The sequence below is a fragment of the Momordica charantia genome, assembly GCF_013281855.1.
Source record: "Momordica charantia cultivar OHB3-1 chromosome 6 unlocalized genomic scaffold, Mcharantia_2.0 BLBB01000006.1, whole genome shotgun sequence".
In the NCBI taxonomy this organism is placed as follows: Eukaryota; Viridiplantae; Streptophyta; class Magnoliopsida; order Cucurbitales; family Cucurbitaceae; genus Momordica; species Momordica charantia.
The window spans coordinates 30451242-30467489 of NW_028275164.1; the positions used below are offsets into that span (position 1 = coordinate 30451242).

The 16248-nt window shown below is 35.2% G+C and overlaps 3 protein-coding genes across 3 annotated transcripts; all 3 read right to left on the reverse strand.

Moving 5' to 3' along the window:
- Nucleotides 1–2276: 2276 nt before the first annotated feature.
- LOC111025903 (uncharacterized) lies at nucleotides 2277–4423 on the reverse strand. Its single transcript, XM_022303813.2, has one exon. The coding sequence runs from the start codon at nucleotides 4327–4329 to the stop codon at nucleotides 2569–2571; it is 1761 nt and encodes a 586-aa protein (XP_022159505.2). The 5' UTR covers nucleotides 4330–4423; the 3' UTR covers nucleotides 2277–2568.
- Nucleotides 4424–13113: 8690 nt separating this feature from the next.
- LOC148211070 (uncharacterized) lies at nucleotides 13114–15005 on the reverse strand. Its single transcript, XM_088125443.1, has 3 exons — nucleotides 14474–15005; nucleotides 13672–14400; nucleotides 13114–13587 (listed from the first exon to the last, which is right to left on the reverse strand). Exons 1-3 carry the CDS (start codon nucleotides 15002–15004, stop codon nucleotides 13318–13320), a joined length of 1530 nt encoding a protein of 509 aa, XP_087981569.1. The 5' UTR covers nucleotide 15005; the 3' UTR covers nucleotides 13114–13317.
- A 110-nt stretch (nucleotides 15006–15115) lies between these two features.
- On the reverse strand, nucleotides 15116–16178 carry LOC111023969 (uncharacterized). The gene is made up of 3 exons (XM_088125279.1): nucleotides 15465–16178; nucleotides 15297–15379; nucleotides 15116–15119 (listed from the first exon to the last, which is right to left on the reverse strand). Exons 1-3 carry the CDS (start codon nucleotides 16176–16178, stop codon nucleotides 15116–15118), a joined length of 801 nt encoding a protein of 266 aa, XP_087981405.1.
- Nucleotides 16179–16248: the final 70 nt, after the last annotated feature.

Sequence of the window (16248 nt, forward strand, 5' to 3'; positions counted from 1 at the left end):
CTCTCTCCTTCTAAATACTATCTCTCATCTCCATCTTTATAGTTTTTTTTCCTCTCCATTTCTATTCCTCTAAATTTCTCTCTCTCTTTTTAAATGTTATCTCTTCAATTTTACAAATTCAAATAAATTTAAACAAATGATAATTTGAGTAACGAATTTGGATATAGGTTACGAACAAAAGATTTAAAAGTGGACGAGAAAGAAAAATAATGAAAAGATCAAGAGAGATATAAATGAAATTTGTGAGATTGAGAAAATTATTTGAGAAAAGTCAAATTTATAAAAGTGAAGAGGTAAATTAGGAGGGAGGGGAAGAGAGAATTTTGTATTACGACAAAATTGTGCTGAAATAATAATAAAAAAGTTAATTAATAGATTGTATATTATATTATTATTTATAATTTAGATGGGTGGTGAAAGAGAGAGTAAAAAATTGAGAGAGAGAATGGTGGGTGGAATTTGAGAGAGAAAAAGAGAGAGATTAAAATTTAATGACAAAATTGTCACCAAAGTAAAATGAATAGGTTTTAAATTAAAGAGCAAAATGGAGAGATATATCTCTATTATGCATTTTATATATACTAGTTTAATGGTAACAATTTTATAAGTTTTAAGATGTGATTGTAACACCTTTATATATACTAATTTAAGGTTTGATTTTGTAACATCACCTTTATAATTTATCTTTATTGTGCATTTTTATTACTAGTTCAACGTTGACATAAAAAGTGATATTTCATCCTACCATAAAAATTTCTATGAATATTAAAGAAAATGTCAATAAAGTATCACTAATGAACAAGGTAAATAATCTGGAGTAAAATGATTCAAATCTGAAAGAGTTTCATGAGAATTGTCTTAATCGTCAAATATCATTGAGAAATAGGAATAAGTGTTCCCCACCCTCGAACTCTATTGAATTGAAACTTCGGAAATGTTTGATCTGCGATAGAAACTATTCCACATCGATTAAGTCGTGAAAATGAGGTGCGAGATTTAATATAAATACCTTCATTATGATTTATTTATTAATTATTATTATTATTTTTTTTTTTGCTGAAAATACCTTCATTCACTACCTATTAAATCTTATAAGTTGGGCCTCCTATGTCGGCTTGGACATGAAGAGCCTAAGGCCTTGAATTTCTAAATCTTCTTACATTATATATTATATTTATTTTATTTTTAATATTTATTATCCCTTCTATAAATTAAAAATGATAAAATGATACTTTATTTTGAAAATATTTTTAAAAAACGAGAGATAGAAATAGTTATTAAACAATAAGAAACAGTAACATTATCAAAGTATTTCTCTTTTTTCTCTACTATTTCAACCACCTACAATTTTGGTTCATATTTTCACCCACTGTTTGCTGTTTTATTTTTTGTGCAATCCTCATATACTTTAAACCTTAACGCAAATCTTTTTAATTAGCTCATTTAATTTACTTGTAATTTAACTTAGCTTTGGTTTAATTTTTGTTTAGCTTTGAGTGGTTTTCTTAGTAAGCCATATATAAGGCAATAGTGATCCATTGTAACATAGAAGAAAATAAACAACGAGATGAGAATGAGTAAGAGAAGTTTCCCCTCTCTTATGAGTGTTGCGAGTCTCATATTGGTGTGTTTAGGCATCAAACTCGTGGTGTGATTTGAACCTTTAGGATTTAGGATTGAAGTTTTGAGTATATCATCTTTGTTGGTTTTGACCATCAAGATAACCCTAATCTTGCTTTCCTTTGAAGGCTACTTCTTGTACGGTGTGAAATGCTCTGGAGTCTACGTTTGGGAAGTTCATATAGTCGAATAATTGCCAACCATTTTTTTAGGATTGTTTGTATTAGAATTGTTTGTTAAAGGCGCGATTGACAAAGAGTGGTCACAATGCTATCCAACAATGTGATAAGTGATCAAGCTCTATCAAGACAAGATAAGAGCACGCTCTTGACAGGTTCGAGAGTGGACGTGCGATGATAATTTAAGAAGAAGCTCAATCATCCTTCTTAGAGATACACACATAGTCCTCTATTCGTAAAAAGTGGAGAAACTCTTTGGTATACAAGTGAAAACATATCCTTTGCTAAGAGGTTTTATAAATGAAGTCAAAAACTTTGCTGGGAGCTTTATGAATAGAGTCAAAAACAAAAAGACTAAATCTACGTTTTAGTCTCTAGTATCTTGGAGTTGTTCTAATATTTCAAAAGTTTCAATTATGTATTGGATTTTTTTCTTAATTAAGTCCTTATAATCACTAAATATTAGAATAATGACGATTTATGAATTTAAAAACAGTATTTCATTAGTATACCAACATTTTAATGGCTCAATTTTCTATAATAACAAACAATTTCAATATATTAGGGATGAAATCGAAACGTTTAAGAGATTAAAGACCAATTACTACGAAAACTCCTATCTCTAAAGCGAAAAATATCATACCATTACGAATATTTTATTGGCTTGGCATGTATGAATTCATATATATATATATATATATATATATATGTCATTAGTGGCTTAATTTGTGTGAAGGTTCCAAGAATTTATGACTTGTTTTGCAACTTACTAAAGCACTTCAACAATGGTTCTCTGATTAAGAGCAGTGTATCTCCAGCGCTCCTTCTCCACAAAATCTGCATCCAAAAACTGAGCAACAAAGGCCCAAAGCTTGTAAGCATCTTCAAAGTTGGTCAAAAACCCAAGAGCAGCAGTCACCACACTAATCCCCAAATTGCCCCTCCCCTTACTCTTATTCTTCTTCTTCTTCTTCTTCTTCTTCTTCCCTCCATCATCATCATCATCATCACCACCTCCACAGCTGTGCCTCCTCTCAAGAACCCTCCCCTTCTCCTCTGCATACTTCTCTGAGAACCAAATGTTGTGCAAAAACCCATATGTGAGAGAGATGTTGCTTCTGTCTGCAAGCTTCTGCACAAGAACTGGCTCCACTTTCTCCCCTTTCCAGTCAAAAACATTGAAGGCCAATGCTGGGCCTCTGTCAAATCTCACCTTTGGCCCATAGATTTTCACCAAATTGACCCCTTCCTCTGTGTTGGGATGTTTCAGCTTCATCAGTGAGCTGACCAGCCAGTTTATTAGGCATCTGGCTCTTGTGGAGATCAGAACCAGCCCCAACGAATCCACCTGATCCAATCCCCTGCATTTGCTCTCCTCTGCCTCCACTTCTGAAATTCGACCAGAAAATGAACTTGTTGATGGCTCAGCTGGAACAAGACTCACAATTCCCACACCCGAGGAGCTTGAAGAATCGCCCTCCTCCAGGATTGGAACTACAGATTTCTTTACAAGAAGACAGCCGAACCCAGATGGGTTGTCCCCAAAAACCTTGTAGAACGAACACACAACAAAATCCGGTCGGAACAGAGACAGCCCGAAGCAGTCCATGTCCTTGGGCCCGAGAGCACAGGCGTCGACAAGAACATGCCACCGATTCTCCTGCGCCACGCTCATCCACAAATAAGGGTACCGAGCTCCCGTAATCCTGGAATGCAAGGGGAAAACAAAAAGCCCCTTTTTGGTCTTCTTGCTCTTGTTGTTGGTGACCACCATGTCCTTCAATTTCCTCGAGTGGATCCTGAGGCGCGGCCAGGAGAAGTCGGCCGACATGGGCAGAGCTCCCCTGTTTTGGGAGGTGGCGACCATGGCTTCCACGGCGTCGCTGTGGTGGTCGTAGACGGTTAAGAGCTTGTTGCTGGTGTGGAAAGGGTAGGATTGTGCGAGGAGTTTGAAAGCGGAGGTTCGATTGGCGGTGAAGACCATGGAGTAGTCGGATTGGGAGACATTGAGGAAGCGGAGGATTCGGGCTTTAATGGCGGATTCGAGGAGGGAGAATTGGGGGTTTTGGAGGAGGGCTTTGAGATTGGAGGAGGAAGAAGAAGAGAGGGGGAAGAAAGAAGAGGAAGAGGAAGAAGGGTATTTTTGGAATTGGCGATGGGAGAAGAGGCCGATGCCGATGTAGTCGAGGCAGGTTTGGTGGGAGAGGGCAAGATGGTAATATTGCTTGGCTCTGATTTCGTCGATTTGGTGGGTTTCGTGGTACTCCGGGAACGTCGAGAGGAACAGGGACAGAGATTCCGCGGCGGAGGGGAGGGATTCCGGGTTTGTGAAATGGGTGTCCGGGAATACGCCGGCGGTAGCCTTCGCCGCGAACTCACGCCGGGACGAGGCAGAGGTCCGGGGGGATTGGGATTGGGATTTGGTGGCGGCGTCGGTGGAGGAGGGGAAGTTGAGAAGTGGGGTTGGACAGCAGCTGCTTCCTACGCCGCCGCATGCGGCGGAGATCTGCCCCAGGCACGGCGACTGCATCTGCCGCTCTCTCTCTAAACTTGCTCTTTTATTCTCTCTCTGTTATTATATACTTTGTTTGGTTTGTCTGTTAAAGCTGTACTTTGTATATATCAAGATTTTGAAACTTCAATTTAATTTTGGATTTTCTAATCTTCTATTTACTTTTGTTGGCATTTGGCTAAGCTTTGTCGAGGTATTTGGTTACTGGAAAATTTTGAACAGTATGGAACGTTACCGTTAATATGAATGAGTTGTCCATTGATATTCATGAGTTCCAACGTATCCCCTTAATGTCGTAGTTATTTTGACTCATCAATTTTGATCGGATTTTATTTTTTGATGGATTGTTTCGTTTGAACATTTTGAACTCTGATATCATGTTAATATTCATAGGTTCATTTCAAAATCAATTGAAGATGAGTAGCCAATATCTATGATAGACACCTATGTAATGTCTCTTCTTTTATCTGAGATCTTTAATATTACTCTTCTAATTTGTCTCAAAATAAAAAATTATTGGTTAAAGAGAGTTTAATTTTTCAAGACTTTTCTTAATTTGGTATCTTTTAAAATTCTTATTTTTATCCTTAATGCAATATAATCTTTAATTAAAAAATATATCAAAATGTGTTAACAGAAAGATGATGGGTACATTATTGTTTTATTAATCTATTTAAATTTGTTGCACGCCACTTACATATGTCATTTGGAAGAGTGACATGTTTATATGTGTCCAAATATATTAATAAAAAAGTTACGTAATACCATAAAAAATTTTATTATACAGTCTAATCATTGACTACAACTCAAGGTTTATAACCCAAATCTACATAAATACATGTAATTTTCTAAAATTTAAGAATCAAATGTTCTAAAAAATAGTACAATGTCCTCTAAATTTCTTTTAATTGAAATTTGAAATTTGAAATCTATTCTAGTTGTTGTTTTTAATTGAAATTTTTAGTATTCCATTGACTTGTGTTTTAAGCTGTTTGTATTAGATTTGATGTCAAATTTGGAAATTAAAAGGTTTAGATATTTTGTTAAATAATTTTTTTTTTTACAAAAGAAAAAAAATTATACCATGTTCAAGAATAAAATATTTTAAAATATGAATGTTAAAATAGGGATAACAATAAAAGGTCAAAGGATAAAAATAGAACTTAAATTATATGTGTGTGTGTGTCAATGGTCCCTCTCCCACAATAACAATTTGCATTTTAGTATTTCAGCCATGTATTTATTTATAAATAAAATCATTAAATAAAATTATGAACCACGTAAATGAATGACGTAATTTTATGCTAACAAAGTTGTTTAGGATTAAATTAAAAGGGAAAACTTCAATAAATAATTTTGGACAAATGTGACAATAATTTTATTTTGTTTATTCAAAACACTAAATACTTCCTCCCTAATTCCTAATATAAAGATAGCTTATCCATAAATGTAACTACTCACATTCTCTTGAGTTTATAAGATCAAATAATCATACTTCCACAATTGTTTTGTACTAAAAACGATCTCATTGATCTACCATTCCAGCTCACTTTTGTATCCCTTAGTAAATAAATCACGAGTGGGTTTAATTTTAAAATTCTCCAAACTTCATTAATAAATCTTATATATTCCCATTTTTTCAAAATATTTTGAAGCTGGTGAGAAACTCCTTTTCTTTTCTTTTTATTTTTCTATTTTTAATTTTTGCAAAGGTAGTTTGTAAAAAATATCATTTCATAGTCCTAGTCAAGATTTGGTCACGCGCTGCGGGGTGAAAATGTCATTTTCGCATAATTTGTGTACACATTTGGTATTTCCCATTTTTTCGAAATTAGTTTTGGGACAATTTGCTCACATTGAAAAGGTCTGCTGACCTGAGCTATCACTGTTTTAATAAAGTTGGAAATTTTAATGATTTACAATGACCATTTCTACTTCGAATGAAATAAATAAATTAAATATACTGAACTCTCTGATAGAGCACAAAAGTTTGACCAGTCTATTGAATTTTTCTATTCTTTCTCTCTCTTTTTTGACAAACTGTCAAGTTAATTATAATTTATAACATATTTTAAAAATAATAATCTTACATTTTGCACATAAAAAACTCCTATTTATACCATACAATTAAACTTCTTTTTATTTTTTCTTTTGGATCACAAGAGACTAATTAATCTAAGTATTTAAGAAAGCAACTATTAGGTGAAGAATTTTGGGAAGCTTAAAAGTCAATGATAATGGGACTTTAATTTGAACATATAAAGCATCGTCACATCAATGGGAGTTTAAAAAGAGCAAAGGTTTTGAATATTTGTTGAGAGAAAAGAGAGATAGCCATGACATGCGGCTTTTGGAAAAAGACAATGGCAAAAAACAATAGTGGGACTGCAAAAAGTGCTTTCATATTGGCCGGCATCATTGATGTTGCTCCAAAAAAGTGCTTCTTCGAATGCTTCTTTCCTACTTAGGGCTTAAGTTTCTTTCGAAGATGCCAACCTTGTCTCGAAAACAACACCGTAGAGAAAGATGTGTGGTCCAACGAGGCTACTAAAAGTTGGTTTAGTATGTTTTGAAGAAAAAAATGTTTAAATAGTATTTTGATCCGTCTTGTAATTGTAAAATGTGTATTTTGGTCTCTTTATTTTCATTTATATCTTATTTACTTCGATTAAAGTTTTAGTACGACACTTCACTTTACTGTCTAAATTCAAAATTCTACACTTCAAAAGAGTTTTTCATATGTGGAAGTCTTTTTGAAGTTTTATGGAAATCTTTTTCCCCAAATGAGGGTTGATCCCCCTGTTTATAGGGTTCTCTATGAGCCTTATGTGGATTTGGGTTTATGGGCTACACTTGTGCTAATTTTAGCTTTCATGTTAACTTGAGCTTTGCTAGTCTGAGTCTTGCTACCTTGAGCATTCACAAGAAAGGAGACCACCCTCTAAGCCTAAGTATTTCTCAATCATCAGCATCTTGATTTTGTCATGCTGGTCATCCTGAGGTAGCAGGATGTATGGTACAGCGCTCCCTATTTTCTCTCCCAACAAATTCAACTCTGAGCTTTAGCCCATCTAGTCAATTTTTTAATGGATTTTGGATTTTACTTGGATTTGATCAAATTCCTTCAAGTGTACGGGTTTATTTATAATTTGATCAGATCTTTTTCTTTTGACTTGATTTAATTGGCCAATTTTCATGTCTTTTAATTCAGTTTGGAATACACATCACTTTGTAATTGATACAAAAAAAAAAAAAAATATATATATATATATATATATAGCAATTTATAATTCGTCGAAATTTATCAATCAACCATCACTATTAATAGGTATACTAATCAAAATGAACTTTTTAAAAGTATTTGGATTAAAATAAATAAAAATTGGAAAGACACCGACCAATAAAACAAAGTTGAAAATATGTTACCAAACGACTATTTAAGTCACACCAAAGTGATAATTGACCCTCTTTTTTAAGTTTCACCCATGTTTGTCCTAAAAATGTGAGAAACACGTTCCTCAATTCTTATTTTTCTTAAAAAAAAAGCAAAAAAGCAAAAATTGGGAAAAAAAAGATGAACTTTCAATTTCATGATGATTTCTTAGAATGAACATCTCCATCAAATCATTTAGGTTAAAAACATAAAAGATTCAAATTCTAATTGGACATAGATACTTTTAATCGGTTGAGCTTCAATCCTTTGGAAGTTACCAATTTATTGAGAGAAAAATTAGAACTTATATATAATTATAATAGATGTCCATTTGCTTAGTGAACCATATTTCCCTCTAGTTTTTAGTCTCCAATGTTATATGTGTTTTATTGTTTTCATTCCACGTGTCTCATTGCTACTCGTTAGTGGCAATTTGATACACCTAGAGCTACAGAAGTTTAAAGGAACATTTATTTCCCAATTTTATTTTTTTGTATAATATTTTTGTTTAATTATTCCTGCGGGTGGTGCCTCGTTTTACTCCTCAAATTTAGAGATATTTTTTTTATTATGATTTTAATTTCCAAACTGTTCTACCCTTTTGTTTACTTATTAACAATCTTGTTAATAAAAATTATTAAAAAAAAAAGGCCCTTGTACTCAATTTTATAATGTTCTTATACCCAAACCGTAAAAATTAAAACTAAGTTTGATAACTACTTGGTTTTCACAATTATTTGTTAAAAATATTTTTAGCATTTTTTACCTTTCTTAAAATATATTTGAATTCTTAACTAAATTTTAAAAATATAAATAAATTATTTAAAATTATTTTTTTTAGTTCTTAAATTTTGGCTTAGATAATTATTTTAAAAACGTTTTTTAAAAAGCTCATAAAAAGCAAAGAGGTAGCCGAGTAAAAGTTGTGTTTTCAAGCTTACAAAAGAATAATTGAGGTCACATTTGAAAACTATCGTATTTAGTTTTTTGTTTTTGAAAAATTTTCTTGTCACAATTTCTTTAGCACGTGTTTCACTATTTCTATGAAAAACACATTTGGATTTTTAGTCAAATTTCAAAAATAAAAATAAATTTTTTAAACCTACTTAAAAACTTGCTAAGATTATGAAAATATTTTTTAATACGTAAGTGAAAATTACTATTTACAAGCCTACTTTTCAAAAACAGATAACAGAAAATAAAATAATTATTAAATGGCTAAATTTTGAGTTTAGAAATTAGATACGGCTAAATTTTGAGTTTAGTTTTTATCTCAACTTCTAGCTTTTGTTTCAATAACACTCTCTTTTATTCGATAAAATATAAGATATAGCACTCATCAAAATCGTTAAGAACCTATATAAAATTTTGGCAAACCAAAATCAAAATTATCATCCACTTGAGCATAGTTTAACCCAATTAAAAAGATTGGATATTCAAATTTTCCCATAGTTGAACTAAAAAAAGATTAAAATACTCTCTATCCTATATTCTTAATGAACAACCCAATAATTAGATATAAAAAGTAATAAATGAATTAAGAATGGAAATTATTTTAAAAAGAAAAAAAAAATCTAATAATCCCTATCAAGAAGGTTATAACAAGTACTAGAGCAGCACTTGTGCTTGTGGCTGCTGATGTAGTCCGCCACCGGTTGTGGCTGCTGGTGTGGTACTCTATCTAATGCTCTCTGAAACTTAAGTCAATAAGAACTAGAAATTGAGTGAAAGATATTGCGTACCTTTGGTTAGAGTTTGACTCCTACTTTATAGAAGAGCAATATGCGAGAACGTGTTTCAGAAGATTCGATTCTTAGCCGACTTTAAGGATACTCTGATACATGGGATCGTACGTACTCTCACATACTGTCAGTAGTTATCCTGCCAAATGCACTCTGGCCAAGAAAGAAGGACGAGCTGCAATGTCTGTTGCTGGGCATGCGGCCTTTCTCTCTTTCGAGCCCATCGAACTCGAACCGGGCTCCAACTCCTCGTGACACGTGAGAATTCGCCCACAATAGAAATAATGCAAAAGAAGAAAAAGCTAAAGCAGTCACAGGGCAGCCCCCACTGGGCAAAATCTGTGGAATTAACATTGAAATTTTTGGATAAAAAGTAAAACTCCACTGCCATGCCCAACGGGGGGCTGCCCTACAACTGGATTTGCTCACTAAACCCACCTCCTCTTCATTAAACCAAACTTGTTGGTTTCTCACTACACCCATTTGCCTTATTAAGCTTTTATAGGTGTGCCTTGTGTTCCATCAATGAACTGTTGGCGTAAGGTTTATGCAAATTTGGTATCTTTTTTTTTATATATTTTTTTTCTTTGGGTTAAGTGGGAAAAAAAAGGTGGATTCTGATGCTTTAAATCATAGTCGCACGTGATAGATATTTTAAGAAATTGACATTATATACTATCCTTTATCGTCGTGGAATATAGGTAATCTTACATTAGGCATTGATATGATCTATTAAATGTGGTTGTCGCGTTAATAAATTTTTGAGTAATAAGTAATAATACCTCCCTTTTTTTTCTTTTTGAGTTCAACAACAAATGGGATGAAATTCGAATCCCTAGTTTTTTTTATTGAGAATAAATGTCTTAACTAATTGAGATATATTCAAATTGACAAAATATATTATAGATTGCTCGATGAGCAAAATCGGATTAATTTAAAGTATTCATTATCTAAGATATTGAAACTACATACCCGAATAGCAGGGTTGGACGATACCATTCACTTAACATATGGTGCGTTACATCAGTCTAGGAAACATTTCAATGCGGGGAGGGGATTCCAATTTATTATTTCCATTATTTTTTACAATGTAGGGAGAATCCCATTAAAGCAAAATATTCTTTCATGATATGATTATGATTTTTTTTTGGATGAAATTATGACATGATTATGAAGGTGACTAAATATTTAAATGTATTTATGCATGTATAAATACATGAACTACCCTTATTTTTTTCTTTTAATTGGCATTTTCTGATTTCTAATAGGAATTAGTCCCTCTGCGTGGAAAAAATAAATGAAACAAAAGGAGTCGAATGTTATTTATGGAGGTGATTGTTACGTGTGATTGTCATGTTGTATCAAAGAATGTTTATTTGATGAGACCTCATTATGTGTGTATGATCACGAAAATGCTTTTATGAAAAGTTTATGGCAATTACTCTAATTTCAAGATGTATACAGATTGAGACTGAAAAACTAGGGTGGGTGAGTCTCGGTGATAACTCTCTATAGGAGAGTTATTTTGGCCCTATTTCGGGATTTTATTGATATAATTTCTAGAGTCCTTGTTCTAATTTCGCTTTGATTTAGGGGTTAGATGGTAAAATATGAAAGTCAGCTTAGTGTATAATTAGGTTTGAAAACTTAGAAAAATTGACTTAGTTTGTGCTGTTTTTGAACCCTCTATGCAAGAGATGCTGAAGCATTAGTAGCAGAGCTATGTAGTGTTCAGCCAAAATCCAAGTTATGCGATGCTAGATTATCAAGTAAAAAAAAAGTGAAGGCAACGCGGTAACTAATTTTCAAGCGGATTTTCACCTGATGTATTGTACACCTGTTCTGTTGTCTGCTGTCCTAAAATTAAAGGGTGATATAAAAGCGAAAGAAATGAGGATTCCACCGGAGTAATCCCAAAAAGGAAAGACCTAAAAGACACAAAATGAAAATGGGAAGGAATGTCTTGATTTTAGAGCCGATGCACGAAGGCAGATAAGGACCTAACGATTTTCTGGGAAGAAGTTGAAGGATAATCCCTCGAACTTGCACTAGAATGAGTTGTATTCTTCCCTGTATTTTGCTGTTTTTTCCATCCATTATGAGCTAAATCCATTTTCGTGAGAGGTTATAATTTTTTGTTGTTAACATTGGATGTTACTTGCTTTCAAATAGAGTTGTATTGTCTTTCTTTGCTTTTCTTGAATGTTGGTCACCATTTTTGAATTACCAGCTCCTTGTATGTTTGAAAAAATATACGAGATGCGTGTTTGGCTCTATTTAATATGTGATCTAGATTTCAAGTTAAAGTGTGAATGCTTAGGAATAAGATTCACGTAACATTGCATAACAACTGTTTTTACTGATTGATTAAGCAACCGAAGAAGTAAGTACTCTTAGTAAAGTGTGAATGCTTAGGAATAAAATTCATGTAACATTACCAACTCTTGATCTATGTCAGTTTGGGCTACGACGTTGATGCTAGAGCATCTGGTGGTAGCAGAGAACAAAAAAGCAACGAACCATCCTCTGTTTCCTTATTAATCGATGCAACATCTATTATCTTAGCATCTTTCTCTCTGCACTTTATTACTGATTTTTTTTACATTTAGTGTTATTGTGCTTAGGATTTTAGTATTTCTTATTTATGTTTTGGAGTGTTTAGTAACAATCTTTATGGATACGACCTTGTTTGCTTGGTACAACTGATCTTTAGTGTGCACTTCTGCTAGCATAACACAGAGTTGTTTTTTAGATGACACTCGACTTCATGAACTTGGTGTCAACTATCATCGGTAAGGGTAGAGTTATTCATGAATCCTGCCTATGCATCACCATGGAGTTGATAACTAAGATTGGGGCACTTTGTCGAGTGAGAGTGTGTTTGATGTCTGCTATTTGTTGTGTTGTTATGATAGTGTGTTTGATGTCTGCTATTTGTTGTGTTGTTATGATAGTGTGTTTGATGTCTTCCTCGCTCTCCATACTGCGTATCCTCCGATTGAATTTCATTTCTTAGTTTTTCGTTCCTATCGAATTTAGGCATGCGAGGTTTTGGCCCAGAGTACTTGTACTCTATTTTCATTGTCATCGCTACATTTACTTTTACCTTTGTTATTGTTATTGGGTCCATCAGAGGTAGGACATGCGTTGTATTCCGCTATTTGTTGTGTTGTTTTTGTTGTTCATATTAGTCATTTTGTTCGTTCTTCTAGTTTAATGTGTTTTATGATGATGTTTTTATTTCTGACAGATGGTGCAAAATAGTATAAGGAGAACGGAACGGAGCCTATAAATGTAACTGTGTTGCCAAGAGCGAGAGTGAGAGTAAAGTAATACCGAGAGCGGAGTGAAATAATATCGAGAGAGAGACTAAATTAATACCTAAAGCAGGAGCAAATTAATATCTAGAGCGAGAGTAAAGTGATACCAAGAATGCGAGTAAAGTAATACCGAGTAATATCGAGAGTAGGACTAAATTAATACCTACGGCAGGATTAAATTAATACCTACAACGTGAGTTAAGTAATAACTAGAGCACTAATAAATAATACCAGAGCAGGAGTAAATTAATACCTAGAGTTGAATAAATAATACTGAGAACGAGTAAACTAATACCGAGAGCGTGAGTAGGGTGAAGTATTACCGAGAGAGCGAGTGAATTACTACCTATAATTAATTTGAAGAATCAAATACATAAGTGAAAACACCACACTACATTGCCTACAAATTTTTAACTGGAAAAAAAATATAGAAAACTAGTAAAATCTTATTTTACCTACGGCCACAATGCCCCCAATGCCCGCAAAGAGTCTCCAACGCTGTTGCTCTATCCTACAGTTCATTTTTCTCTTCCTCCAGGCAGTTTACCCGTTCATGCTCTTCATTCGCAATTCTTTCCAGGTACACATATCGTCCCTCGTTCATACGTAACCTACTTTGGGTGGAGTATAACAGCTGTCTGACCTTGCAATGCCTTTTTTTCTCATCATCCAACTCAACCTCCACCTGCTGTGATTTATGGTCCTTAGACACAGTGGGAGTCCAGGGTTGCTTTTCCTTTCTTTTTCGACTTCCCTTGCGAAATGCATCAACTTTTGGTGTCTGTACAATGAAGCAACGGATCAAACATGTAGTCAACAATTGCAAAATGTATAAATTGGTCAAACGGGTTTAATAATACGTTACCTCGACCTTGCTGTCATCTGTAGTTGTATGGTGAGTCTGCGAGGTTTGGCTAGAGGGTTGGGATCGTTTAGGTGGGGCGGATTTGGTATGTACGAGTGGGTTAGTGAGACTCTGGGTGGACCATTGGGTTTGATTAGGTGGGGTTGATTCGATAGTTTCGACAATGGAATCTTTCGTGGTATCATGTGGATGGACACGGCCGTTTATAGAGGGCGGGGAGGTCACTACTGGAGGGGTAATGAGAACGTGTGAAAGGTGGTTGCTCTCAGTCAGGTTAGCAGGTGTGGTGTGTGGTGGTTCGGCTTGTTTCAACGAGGTCGAATGATCGGGTACAATCACAGGATGACATGTGGTATCATCTGGTACACCTTTCCTGGATGTGGAGGACTTGACGGGGTCAGTGATCGGGTCGGATGTGGTATGGTCGAGATGGGTGTGGGGAGAAGGGTCAAAAGGAATGTAAGGGATCTTACCACGACAACACAAGAAATGGATAGGATCAACATAGGGCACGATGCTTAGTGTGGTTAGAGGAGAGGGCATTGGGTCATTATCTGTAGTGTCGTCTATAATAAGTCGAGTGTCAAAAGTGTCATCTCCAGTTGCACATTCTCCTGCATGGTCATCTCCAACAGCATCATTGTTTGGAGTGTCATCAGTCGTCGATGCAAAGGGTACCCCAACGTCGCTATGTGGATCTACCGAGTTGTCATCATCTGTGTTCCTACCCTACGCAACGAATACCATTTTACATTAGGATGCTAACAAGGTCATGAAATACGGATAGCATTCAATATGTTACCTTGCACAAAAACTGTAGCATGGATTTCACGTCCTCGAAATCTGACTTCATGTCCCTGAACTCTGACTTCATGTCCCTGAACTCTGACTTCATGTCCCTGAACTCTGACTTCATGTCCCTGAACTCGGACTTCATGTCCCTGAACTCGGACGTCAAGCTATTCAAGCTTTTCTCAATGCACTGCAAATGCTTATTCAATGAATGGCTTTGTGCATCCTCCTCGTCTCCAACCACGCATTCAACATTGCCTACTACTGACGATGTTATTGGAGGTGAAACTCTTTCTAGGGGGTTTCGATTATTAGTCGTGGGCTGTGATAGGGTAGGAGCCGTCACTGAACGTGGCACCTGATTAATTGTCTCTTTAATCTGTTCGGATGTTGATGCTATTGGCAACATCTCCAATGTGTCTTCCTCCACTGGCCGATCGACATCTATATCCATGTGGGGTTCCGATAGGTTGGTCGAACTTGGCATCCTCATCAAATCCATCATGATCGAGCCGCTCGGGAGAAGCCTGCCGATCGTCATGATCTGAGATTCTACCCCCTGTTGTATTCTCCTCCATTGCAGCTCTTCCATCGAATGGAGCCTCCCGATACAACCGTTCTGCCTCAGACTCCACGAGTGGATGAGTAATCGTCAGCTGGCAAACAAAAAAAAAAAACCAAATACATTTTACCAACATCTAAAGTAAAATGCATGCATTATAATTGATTAATAAAATGAACTTGAGCTATGTTTTCTTATTTTCCTTACCTCAGATGAATTGAACACATCACGCTCTAGCACTTTGCTTGTGATTGATTGGGAACATGAATACCTAAAGATGCGTGGCATAGCTGTATCGCTCAGCCTATTCACACCATTCCTCATAAGAGATGGTATGATCTCGTATGCCCAAACCTACAAATAAACATGTATATTAGTTGTCGGCTGTATACAATTCAAGCAAAGTCATCGAGAGTAATTGTAAGATTATATTAGTTACCTGGAATGCAACAGGAAATCCCGTGAGACTATACCTAACTTGAAATTTCTTATTTGTAGTGACCTTATTCTTGTAGTTAACAACTTTGTCTTTCATTGCACTCTGGAGGCCTTTTAGTGTTCTTTGCCAGATAGTGGTTCCCCAGTCCATGTTGTTGAAGTAGTCCAAATCCTCGACTTGACCATACAAATCTTTGTCTACATTGGATTTCCCCTTGTTCTTACCCATCATTACAATTTCAGTGTAGTAGATTAATGACACCTTCACAGCATCGTCATCATTCGCAAAAACAATCTTCTTATATTCCTGTTCAAATTCTTCGAGCCGGAGGTCAACAACATCTTTGAAGTACTCTCTTCGGAGGCGATTTTTGGACACCTTCTTTTGAAGGACCCTACCAGATGACCGCCATAAACCCGTCATAAGTAGGAATTCAGCCTTTGAGAATGTCACAATGGTTCCTAAGATATCAAATCTCATCACATCTGGCCTCGTGTCCACGACTTCCCTCAGCAAGAAGTAATGCACCAAAGCACTGCAAAACATCATATCGAGGTCCACGAAACGACCAAATATTGTTCTTTTCCTGAACATGTCAAGTTGTGTTGGAGTAAGCTTCTGATTGATAATCTTGTTCGTAGTGCTGAGGTGGGACAAGCTTGTGACTTGGGCCGGAAAGCGATCTGCTTCACTGACCTTTAGAGTGTGTTCCATTATGATCCTGCCGATTAAACATAGTTTGAATGAGGCTCACAAAAGAAAAATTTTTGATACTCAACTAAAC